Source organism: Ranitomeya imitator, chromosome 2 (assembly GCF_032444005.1).
Source record: "Ranitomeya imitator isolate aRanImi1 chromosome 2, aRanImi1.pri, whole genome shotgun sequence".
In the NCBI taxonomy this organism is placed as follows: domain Eukaryota; kingdom Metazoa; phylum Chordata; class Amphibia; order Anura; family Dendrobatidae; genus Ranitomeya; species Ranitomeya imitator.
In genome coordinates, this window is record NC_091283.1 from 454,666,025 (window position 1) to 454,678,387 (window position 12,363).

A 12,363-nucleotide genomic window follows, 5' to 3' on the forward strand; every position below is an offset into this window, starting at 1 on the left:
CAAATAATAGATGGTGTAAACGTAGGCACCAATTCATCCAAGGCTCATATTTTGCACCATGCATTAAGATGCTCCACATTCATTAACATAGGTGTGCAAGGCTGGCTCCAGATTTTTGTGTGCACCTGGCGAAAGAGTCTCAGTGGGCCTCTGTAACACATGCCTTAATTCATGATGCACAGATAAGAAATATAGGTATAGTACAATTCCAAAGATTTCACTTCCTTCTTATATTACATGAGTGATATCTATTGTAAATTCTACAATAACTCAGAAACTAGCGACTTCTCGCCACGTTGGGGGGATTTAAAAGTCTGCAGTCAAACAGAGTGACTGCAGATTTTTCATTTTAGATGGGACACTATAGTCCTCCATACAGAATTATGGACATCACAGAGTCCTCAATACAGTATTAAGGGCACCACATTGGCCTCCTTACAGAATAATGGCCACCACATAGTACTCAATACAGTACTATCCCTCCAAACAGAAAGATGCCCCCACTTTGGGGGAATCATATTGTTTGTGTATGGGGGCATCACAAAGTACAATAACTGTCAGTATCCTCGTAAAGCAGAATGTTGCACCCATTGTCCCCTCCAAACAGTATGATGCCCCTATTGTTCCTTCAACATAGTGTGATGGGCCCAAGTGTCCCCAAAACAGAAATATGGCCCCACACTGCCTTCCCACACATATAAACAGTATAATGCCCCATATGTCCCTCCACATAGAAAGGCGCTCCACATTGTCCTCCCACTTATACAAACAATATGGTACCCACAGTGCTTTCCTCACACTGTATGATGCCCTCAGTATCCACCCAACACAAAATATTGCCCCATTGTCCCTTCCACACAGTGTGATGCCACCTTTGACTTCCTCCACAAACTATGATGCCCCCTTTATAGCATCTACACTGTATGATGTGCCTAGTGCCCCCACACAGACAAATGCCCCCCACACACACATGCATTATAATGCCCTCAATGTCTCCTCCAGCACAGTATGTTGCATCTATTGTACCCTCCACACATTATGATGCCCTCATTGTGCCATCCATACAGTATGATTCCCCCATTGTTCCTTGGTATTGTGCACCACCACTCCTCTGACAAAATAAAAATAAAATACAGAGCCCTGTACCCGCAATGAGCAGAGCAGATCTCCACTCTATGGCACACGTTCAGTATTTGGTGAGTTTTTTATCTCAGTATTTGTAAGCCAAAACCAGGAGTGGGTGATAAATGCAGAAGTGGTGCATATGTTTCTATTATACTTTTCCTCTATTTGTTCCACTCCTGGTTTTGGCTTACAAATACTGGGATAAAAAATTCACCAAATACTGAATGTGTGCATGAGGCCTATGTTGTATCTGTTCCACCTGTGCTGAGCCTCAAGATGGTACAGGTGAATTGTGGAGCGTATACAACTCCATCTGTGTTCTAAGGACACAGATCTTATTGAAAGAGGTACATGCCGATGACCTCCTAGAACAGTCTGGCAGCCTCACAAATCCAAGACTGTCTGAATGGATCCAGGAAGGTTCAGATGTATGGAAGGTTTGGATTGAGATGGAAAGAGATCAGTTGATATTTATCATGGTGACAACCTTGATTTTCCCTTCTATGCTTGCCCTATTGAATTCAATATTTAAAGTTTATATGTCAGGTCAGTGGACCTTGCAGAATAATGTCTGTGTTTGCCTCTATCTCCACCACTCTCCATAGAATCCCATGAGCAGCAACTGTCAACTCCTACCTAACTAATGGGAAAATCTGTTTTCACTAAATACCAATTTTACCCATCAACTGAGAGTAAAAGACCATTCTAGGAAAGGGAAGAAGCAGATTTATATATAAAAGATATATTACAAAGTTGCTTATTTTCATGTGTATTATTGATGTATGATATAAGAAGTAAAATGTAAGTTACTGTTTAAACCAATGGACAGGAAAACCAACTAGGCCCCAGTGACTAAATGGTGGGAAAACTGATGTTAATGGGAGGAAAAATAGAAAAAAAACAATGTTTTTCATCTGCCACCTCCAGTATTAGCAATTTGACATATTTTTTTACCAGAACAAATGATCATAAAAAGAGATACAAGACTGTAGTGTCCATAGGAAGCAGTATGGGATTTTCTTTGGTGAAAGTACCTAGAAAGCATGGAGCAGAATGACATTCCCCTGCTGCTCCAGAAGGTCCATGATGGCCAGGGATCCCAGTAGCTCCAGGAGGACCAGGTATCCCAGGAGAGCCTATAGGTCCAGGATTTCCAACATTTTCTGTTCCTGTTTGACCTACAACATATGTGAAAACCTAAGAATCTGAAGAGCTTTATTATTACAGTGGACCTATGAGAAAAAAGATGCTGACCTATTACACCTGGAGGTCCTGAGGGTCCTTCTTTGCCTTGCCCCAGAGCACCCTTCTCTCCCTGATATCCTTTAGGTCCTACAACATATTGAGATAAAGACTATAGTTTGTACATTAAGAGAAGAAACACCAAATACATTCGGCACATGAGCAGATAGATTACCTATAGATTATGTATCTAGTAGTTCTGAACTTTATTCAAGATGGTCAAAGAAACAATGGACAGGTAAATGTTTTGACTGCATATGGTCAGGGTCGGTTTCATACAAAGTGAGGCCCTGGGCAAAAGTTAAAATTGGGGCCCCAAATGCTAACATATTGAGCTATCATTGACAAATATTTGGACTGCATTTACATGAGCTGACTTTACACGAAATAACGAACAATGATAGGTACAGAACAATCACTAATAGATCAATATGTCCCCATACAATATCATGCTATCAGTAGCACATCTACAATGTACACTGGGCAATGTGCTGCTGAGAACAATGATTTTTATTCTGGCAGAAACAATCCAAGAACCCTATGAAAGAGCACCATTTTGCTCATTTGTAGGGTGATTGCTGACATGTTTGCACCTCTCATCTACGCCCATGGTATTTATAAATGTGGATGCTAAATATAGATAGCATGTGTGACACAAACGTTACACACACTCATACACACATTACATGTTACACACACATGTATATACACTTAGCACACACACATGTATACACAGAGCACATACACACATACATATATGTATAAACAGAACACATATACACATGTATACATAGAGCATATACATACACACATGTATACAAATAGCAAATACATAGAGACATACAGTGCACCCCTGGTCAAAAGTACTGTCATTGTGAACAATTAAGCAAGTTGAAGATGAAATGATCTCTAAAAGGGCTTAAGTTCAAGATAACACATTTACTTTGCAATTTAGGGAAAAGAAGAATATATTGTAATTTTTTACATTTTAAAAATTACAAAAAGGAAAATGAGCTGATGCAAAAGTTTGGGAGCCCTGCATGATTAGCACCTAGTAGCATCCCCTTTTACACAGCTTGTAATTGCTTTTTGCAGCCAGACAAGAGTCTTTCAATTCTTGTTTGATGGATTTTCAGCCATTCTTCCTTGGAAAATTCTTCCAATTCTGTGAGATTCCTGGGTTGTCTTGCATGCATTGTTCTTTTGAGGTCTAACCGCAGATTTTCAATGATGTTCAGATCAGGGGACTGTGAGGGCCATTGTGAGGGCCATTGTAAAATCTTCAGCTTGCGCCTTTTCAGGTAGTCCAAAACACAGGTGCTATCATGGGTTCTGGAAAAAATGGCTACCGGTAAGTAACCTTGGTGTTTTCCCTTCACCCATGACAGCACACCTGGGAGATTTATGGAGAAACGAAACACCTAGGGAGGCACCACCACTTGCAGTACCCTTCTACCAAAGGGTAAGTCAGCAGAGGAGGACATATCCAGTCTATAGTGCTTAAGGAATGTAGAAGGTGAAGACCACGTTGCGGCCTTACAGTTGCCCTGAAAGGCTACAAACAAGGACTGGCTTTTCCTCCACTGACTGGTTACCAAAATGTATTCTATCAAAGCTCTCCTGACATCGAGGTTCTGAAATTTTCCCTCCCATGAATTTCTAGGATTAGTAACGAAGGAAAGTAGTATAATCTCTTGACGTGTAAGGAATTTCATGACTACCTTGGGGAGGTAGGGAGGATCAGGGGTTAACACAATTCTATCATCGTACACCTGAGTATAAAGGGCATCTACCGCATAGGGGTTTTCTTTTAAAGAACAGAACCTCTTCATTCCCCTGAAGGGCAGGCGCCGGGGACGATAATGCAGCAAGAGGAGGCGGTGCCCGGTGCGCACAGGCCCGGAGTGACGGCTGTGCTGCATTTGATTAGGAAGGAAAGACCCGCCTCCCTGGCGATTTCAGGATATGAGGGGGCACATTTTATAAGTGATTATTTCAGCGTGTGCAGGGAGCATAACTAAAAGAGCCACCTTGTCAGAATGCAGCATTATTGCTGCACAAGGTGGCTCTTTTAGTTACAAACGCCTGAGGGGGGTGACAAGTTCCCTTTAAATTAAGATGAGGTGGGTGGTGGACCGGTATAGGCCTGCTGTGCTGGAATTCTGATACCTCATGCAACAGGTCAAACTGCTTATCTGTTCAGTCACACTCAGGTGGCACAAATATCAGCTTTGCAGACTTTTATTGTTACAAACATTTAAAGATAGTAACACAGGTAGTTGTCTAAAAGTAAGTGCAGGCCTGCCGGTCTGGGAGCCCTACTGCTGCAGGCAACACACATTAAAGAGACCCAAATTGTTGTCCAAACATTTCAAAAAATTATTGCCATGCACCACTAAAGTGGCATAAATTTTCCCAGAGTAAAAACAGTATAATGGGGCTCCGACACCACTTCCACAACAGCAGGCAACCCACCAGATAGAGACCCAACTTAACTTAAAGTTTCCACATTTCAAAAAATTGTTGTAACATCAGCAGCAATAGCAACAGCAGGGACAGAAGCCATGACAAAGGTGTCACAGACTACAATAATGCAAGAGCAATGTAGCACACGGAAAACTACACCATCGCCTACTGTACCACTACCCAGTCTACGACTGGGGTGTAAGAGTCATTGGAGATCCGTGACTTCTTCATCTTGATGAGTTAGTCAGTCTACACTTTCAGGGGACAGCCAGATGCGCTTATCCGTCAGGACATTACCAGCAATCCTGAAGACACATTCTGAAAGGATGCTGGCTGCCAGGCATGACAAAACCACCATGGCATGACAGACGATCTCATGCACCCACACTAACAGTTTGTCTGGTACTATGAGCTCCCCTCGATCGCAGTAATCCACCCTCCCACAGCACCCACCTTTGTGACAACAATCCAAAACTTAGAAAATATTGTTATCCCTTCTGCATCCTCCTCTGCTTCCACCTCTTCCTCAGGGACCACCACCTCCTTCCGCACACTATTCAAAGTGTAAAGGCAAGGAAAACACAACAGGCAGTTATGCAGCCATCTGATCATAATATCTAAAAGCGACCATCAATATAGGTGTATACAGCCTGTAAATGGAATAGTGTGGGACACACTAAAGCTTGCATGAAGCAAAACCACAAAAAGAAATAGTGCAATAGTCCAAATATAATCATAAACAAGTTTATTAAATATAAGTACATAGACAAAAGCTATAGACATGGTAGTGAGTTAAAAGTGGCGAAAAGAAGCATGGAGCACGAGGAGCAGGACAACGATCCCCATAGTGTGGAATGGATGCATAAACACTAAGTCAATGGAGTAGATCTAATCAAAGGAAGTTCCACATCAGTGGCAATACAGAGTCATAACACGTCAAATATATCAAGTCGGGAACACATAGGAGAAAATATATCCCAGAATGTAACAAGAGAACATAAGTAGGAAGCATACCAGTGATGTAATACAGGACACGTCCCGTCTCCTGCCCACCCCACCCCATGACTCTGTATTGCCACTGATGTGGAACTTCTTTTGATTAGATCTACTCCATTGACTTAAGGTACCATCACACTGAACGATATCGCTAGCGATCCTTGACATGGCAGCGTCCTGGCTAGCGATATCGTTGAGTTTGACAGGCAGCAGCGATCTGGATCCTGCTGTGCCATCGTTGGTCGGAGCAGAAAGTCCAGAACTTTATTTCGTCGCTGGACCTCCTGCAGACATCGCTGAATCGGCGTGTGTGACGCCGATTCAGCGATGTCTTCACTGGTAACCAGGGTAAACATCGGGTTACTAAGCGCAGGGCCACGCTTAGTAACCCGATGTTTACCCTGGTTACCAGCGTAAACGTAAAAAAAACCAAACACTACATACTTACATTCCGGTGTCTGTCCCCCGGCGCTGTGCTTCTCTGCACTGTGAGCACCGGCCAGCCGGAAAGCAGAGCACAGCGGTGACGTCACCGCTGTGCTTTCTGGCTGGCGCTCACAGTCAGTGCAGAGAAGCACAGCGCCGGAGGACAGACACCGGAAGGTAAGTATGTAGTGTTTGGTTTTTTTTACGTTTACGCTGGTAACCAGGGTAAACATCGAGTTACTAAGCGCGGCCCTGAACTTAGTAACCCGATGTTTACCCTGGTTACCAGGGGACCGGCATCGTTGGTCGCTGGAGAGCTGTCTGTGTGACAGCTCTCCAGCGACCAAACAGCGACGCTGCAGCGATCGGGATCGTTGTCTGGATCGCTGCAGCGTCGCTTAATGTGACGGTACCTTTAGTGTTTATGCATCCATTCCACACTATGGGGATCGTTGTCCTGCTCCTCGTGCTCCATGCTTCTTTTTGCCACTTTTAACTCACTACTATGTCTATGGCTTTTGTCTATGTACTTATATTTAATAAACTTGTTTATGTTTATATTTGGACTATTGCATTTCTTTTTGTGGTTTTGCTATTCAAAGTGTGCTCCAGCATGTAGATGACAGGAATAGTGATGCTGATGATGGCATCGTCACAGATAACCATCTTAGTAGCCATTTCAAAACTGTCCAGAAGGGTACAGAGGGTCTTCATCTGTGCCCACTTTGCAATTGTGGTTTGCACCACGTCCGTACTGTGTTGGCCCAGGCTATGCAAAAGAAGATACTGCAACAGGGCTCGTGAATGCTGCCACAGTCGCTGCAACATGTGCAGAGTGGAATTCTACCGTGTCAGAACATTGCATAACAAACGGTTAACCAGTAGGCCGAAAGACCTTGGTAGTGATGCAAGTCGATGCTCCGTGGGATGCGAATGGCGGAAGTGAGCACACAGCGACTGTGCTTTTTGCAGCAGCACATCCATGCTGGGATAGTGGCGGAGAAATTGCTGTCCCACCAGGTAGAGGACGTGAGCCATGAAAGGCACATGTGTGAAGTTGCCCCGGAGTAGTGCCACCACCAGGTTCATACCGTTATTGCACACAGCCTTCCCTGGCTCCAGGTTCAGTGGAGTCAGCCATTGCTCAAACTCGGCTTGGATAGCTGTCCACAACTCTTGAGCTGTGTGACTGCGATCTCCAAGGCATATCAATTTAAATAATGCCTGACTGCGGTGATCTCTGGCTGCACAGTACAGAGGTTGGGGGGTATTCTCTCTGCACTGTTGGAACACGTGTCTCAGTAAGGGAGAGGTTGAGGGTGCATGTGGAGGCCCTAGAGGAGGTGGAAGAGGCAGAATCAGTGGAGCAAGTGTTAGATACAGAGGTTTGTCCCACAAGCCTTGGGAATTACAAGACTTGTGGAGCAGTCTTTTGCCCGCCTGCCCCGACAGCCACCAGAGTCACACAGTGCCCAGTCAGAGAGAAGTAACACTCCTGGCCATGTTTGCTCGTCCAGGTGTCAGTGGTGAAATGCACCCTGGCATACAATGATTTTTTCAAGGAACGGGTGATGTTGTCTATGACATGTTGGTGTAGCGCAGGCACAGCTTTCTTAGGGAAGTAATGGTGACTTTGCAACTGGTACTGAGGACCTGCGACGGCCATCAGCTTTTGGAAACCGTCTGTATCCACCAGGCATTTCCATGGCCAACAGATTGAAGATGATGGAGTTCAAGCTCTTAGCTTCAGCATGTGTAGGAGGAAACATTCTTTTATGTGACCACAACTGCAGGTCTGAGGGCTGGCTGGTGTGCTGAGATAGGGTGGAGTAGTGTGAACACAACAAACTGCTGGACTGTGAGTGACATGCAGGCGGAGGTGCCATGGTGACAGAGAAGGAAGAAGCAGCAGATGCGTTGATAGGATGGCCAGTGGTTGGTGAAGCCTGCTTATCCACATTTTAGCGCAGTGAGAGTTCCAGACAAATGCATGATGATTGCACATGTGTCAGTTCATGCATGTAGTACTCAAGTTATTGCAAATCCTTTGCGGCCTCAAAAAGACACAGGCTAGACAACCATTGCCACCCCTGTGAGCTACAGACCCACGAACGCTGTTGGCCACAGCCAGAGTTGTGGCTGAGGATGCAGAGCTTGTCATGGTTGCATAACTCCGTGTCTGTGTGGCAAGCCACAACATACCCTCCAATTCTTCCTCATTCTCTACCTCCTCTGCTAAGCTGCTCAGCTGTGTGCTTCTGGGTTCACACCAAGTGAGATCTACAACCACATTGTCATCCTCTCTGTTCCCACAATCCTCACCCTGAGAGGTACCCTCCTCCTCTTCCTGCCCTGACTCCACAGTACAGTCTGCATGCGCCAAAGGTATCTGAGTCTCATCATGATCACCTCCACCCCCAGGGGTTAACATCTGGTGACAATGGTCTGGATTCTGCTCGGACCGTACTTCGTCCAGCCCTGGATCCAATTGAAAAAAATTGGGGGCATCGGTACAGATGCTCTTGATTCTGTGAGTCTTTGGGGCAGACCTCTGATGTCCATGGAATAGAATTTGTAAACAGCTCTGCAGATTTGCCCATCTGTGGTTCCCCACAGTCAGTGGTGCGGTGGGAGAGTTATGATGCAGAGGGAATCAAGCCTATTCCCCCTTCCATCACGACCTCGCTTTTTCCCATTCATGTTGGATGATAGTGTGTCTGGACCACACTATTAGCAGAAAGGATTCAGATTCAGAAATGTGGACTGCTGCCTGCACCACAGTATTAGCACAAACGATTTAGATTCTGAAATGTGGACTCCTGCTTGTATCACACTATTAGCACAAACTATTTAGATGCTGGAAGGCCGATTTAACACAGTATCTTATCTAGCTGAACTAGCTGACCAGCTAACTAATTATCTGACTATTTGTAGAAGCAGTAGGAGTAGCCTCTCTGCGCTGTTACACTAACAAAATGGAACAAAAAACAACTTGTCTGCTTTTTATATGGAGAGGGACATGTGACTTTGGCAGCCGAGGACAGAAGTCCTTGTGTCTGGACATTGTGGATGGTTTCTGCGCCCTGATTGGCTGCCGGAATTTTCACCCATTAAGGTGAAAAATAAACCGCCGCTACCCACCACCTCTTCTCATCAAACACATCCCCCGCTCATCATACAGCACCACTATCCTAGCTAAAGTCCTAACTAAAGCATAAGTGAAAACTCAATTTACCTAGCTTTGGACGAGTTTTGTCGATTTTTGGGAAAAATGCTCTGGAATGTGCAATGTTCATACTGAATTTGAGATTGGCAAACGTTTTCCGAACATGTTCGCTCATCTCTACAGTAGTTAGGAGTTGAAATCCCCAGGGAAAAGATCAGACTACCTCAATGAACTCAGTAAAGGTACCGTTACACTAAACGACTTACCAACGATCACGACCAGCGATACGACCTGGCCGTGATCGTTGGTAAGTCGTTGTGTGGTCGCTGGGGAGCTGTCACACAGACAGCTCTCTCCAGTGACCAACGATCAGGGGAACGACTTCGGCATCGTTGAAACTGTCTTCAACGATGCCGAAGTCCCCCTGCAGCACCCGGGTAACCAGGGTAAACATCGGGTTACTAAGTGCAGGACCGCGCTTAGTAACCCGATATTTACCCTGGTTACCATTGTAAAAGTAAAAAAAAAAAACACTACATACTCACATTCTGATGTCTGTCACGTCCCCCGCTGGCGTCCACAGGGTTAAAACTGCTTTCGGCAAGAGCGCTGCTAATGCACGCGCTGCTGCCGAGAGCTTCCCTGCACTGTGTGAGCACCGGCAGTAACAGCGGTGACGTCACCGCTGTGCTCTGCTTTACGGCCAACGCTGACACAGTCAGCCGAAAGCAGTTTCCTGTGGACGCCGGGGGACGTGACAGACATCAGAATGTGAGTATGTAGTGGTTTTTTTTAAAACTTTTACAATGGTAACCAGGGTAAATATCGGGTTACTAAGCACGGCCCTGCGCTTAGTAACCCGATATTTACCCTGGTTACAAGTGAACACATCGCTGGATCGGCGTCACACGCGCCGATCCAGCGATGACAGCGGGTGATCAGCGACCAAAAAAAGGTCCTGATCATTCCCCAATGACCAACGATCTCCCAGCAGGGGCCTGATCGTTGGTCGCTGTCACACAAAACGAGATCGTTAGCGGGATCGTTGCTACATCACAAAAAGCGTGACGTTGCAACGATATCGTTAACGAAATCATTATGTGTGAAGGTACCTTAAGAGACATTGCACGACAGGAGATAAGACATCGCAGGTAAATAGTGAGTGAAAGTTGGAATGCAGCCCTGTCCTCCCAGGACAGCTACCCCAAATTGAGACTGTTGGGAGCTATGAAAAACATAATGTTATGTTTTTAAAGTTTTGACTTTGAAGGAAACGGTGACACCTATTATGTTAATTTTTAGATTTGAAAAGTAGGATGATATGAATTGTTTTGTGTTTTACATATATACAGTATTCTTCATAAAAGTACAAATAAAGCAGACAGCAGACTCCTGGCTGCCATAAAATATTATGCTCCAGACCCTCAAGCACTGACATAACACAATTTATTTATCAATTTTGCCTGAAGTGTTCCATTAAGATACCATAGACGTTATGCCTCCAGTGTTCAACCATGTAAATCAGAGCTGGGCCAAGTGCGGCCTGCGAGCCACATCCGGCCCTCTGGCTGTTCCAGTCTGGCCCACAAAACGAGACAGGGACTGAAAACAATAGCATGCCCCACCCCGACACCTGTCTACCGCTGCCTGCATCCCGATGTCACCGCTATGTGCATCTTCAGGATTCAGACAGCAGTAAATACATTGGTAGAGGACAGAGCCGCTTGCTCCTTCTTCCACTGATCAGCGTGTGCAACTGAGACAGCAGACGTGATGACGTCATTACGTAGCGCTACTGCTGAGGATAGTCAGTGCACCAGAGACTAGAGCAGATTGCTGGGAGAGCGGTAGCGAGGTGAGTACGGTATTTTTTTTAAAATATCTGTATGGGATGTTTGCATGTATATAGGAAGTTATGTAGAGGCCCATATTGTATTTATAGGGCTACATGAAAGCTCATAATGTATATAGAGAGGCTATGTGGGGGCTTATACAATATGTAGGAGGCTATGTGGAGGTTCATACTGTATATAAGAGGCTATGTGGAAGCTCATACTGTTTATAGGTGGCTATGTGGTGGTCTTATATTATATATAGACAGTTGTGCTCAGAAGTTTACATACCTCGGCAGAATTTTTGCTTTTTTTTGCCTTTTCTGAGAGAATATGAATGATAACACCAAAACTTTTTCTCCACTCAAGGTCAGTGGTTGGGTGAAGCCATTTATTGTCAACTACTGCGTTTTTTCTTTTTACCTCTTTTTCCTGGATATCCACTCCTTGCTGGTTGCCCTGGTGCACCATTAACACCTGGTTCTCCTTGTTCCCCCGGTGGCCCTTGAGGTCCTGGTGGCCCTGGCTCCCCCATTTTTAATTCAGTATCCCAGACAGGAACAGGTTGTATATCTTGCTCTCTAAGCACCGCATCCAACTTTATTAAGTGAGCTACAGAAAAGATATGAAAAAAAGAGCATGAGGGAATAAATTACATACAATGTTAGTGAGATTATTGTCAGGGTTCTTAATTATGTACTTATGCATTATGTGGACAGAAATGTTGGGACACGTCCACATTACACCTACAGGAACTTTTATCAAATCCCATTCTACATCCATAGGCATTAATATGGGTTTGGTCCCTTCGGAGCAATAGCAGATTCTTGCCTTCTGGGAAGTTTTTCGACAAGATTTTGGAGATGTAAGTGGGAATTTTTGCCCCTTCATCCACAAGAACATTTGTGATGTCAGATGCTGATGCTGGTTGAGAGGGCCTGACTCCCAAAGGTTGAGGTCACGGCCCTGTGCGGATAGTCCCGTTCCACTACACAAAAATTCCCCAACTATGTGTTTGTGGACCTTGTTTTGTGCACTGGGGCACAGTAAAGGTGAACAGAAAAAGGCCTTCCCCGAAGTGTTCCCAGAAACTTGTAAGCTATAATTGTC

The 12,363-nt window shown here is 44.9% G+C and overlaps 1 protein-coding gene across 1 annotated transcript in view; it reads right to left on the minus strand.

The window, feature by feature from the left end:
• The window catches only part of COL20A1 (collagen type XX alpha 1 chain), a 168,603-nt gene that overhangs the window by 1,673 nt on the left and 154,567 nt on the right, over nucleotides 1–12,363 (minus strand). The window contains exons 35-37 of the mRNA XM_069751130.1: nucleotides 11,677–11,865; nucleotides 2,380–2,457; nucleotides 2,160–2,303 (exon numbers count right to left, since the gene is read on the minus strand). Coding sequence (XP_069607231.1) covers nucleotides 2,160–2,303; nucleotides 2,380–2,457; nucleotides 11,677–11,865 — 411 coding nt within the window. The remainder of the gene's footprint in view (nucleotides 1–2,159; nucleotides 2,304–2,379; nucleotides 2,458–11,676; nucleotides 11,866–12,363) is intronic.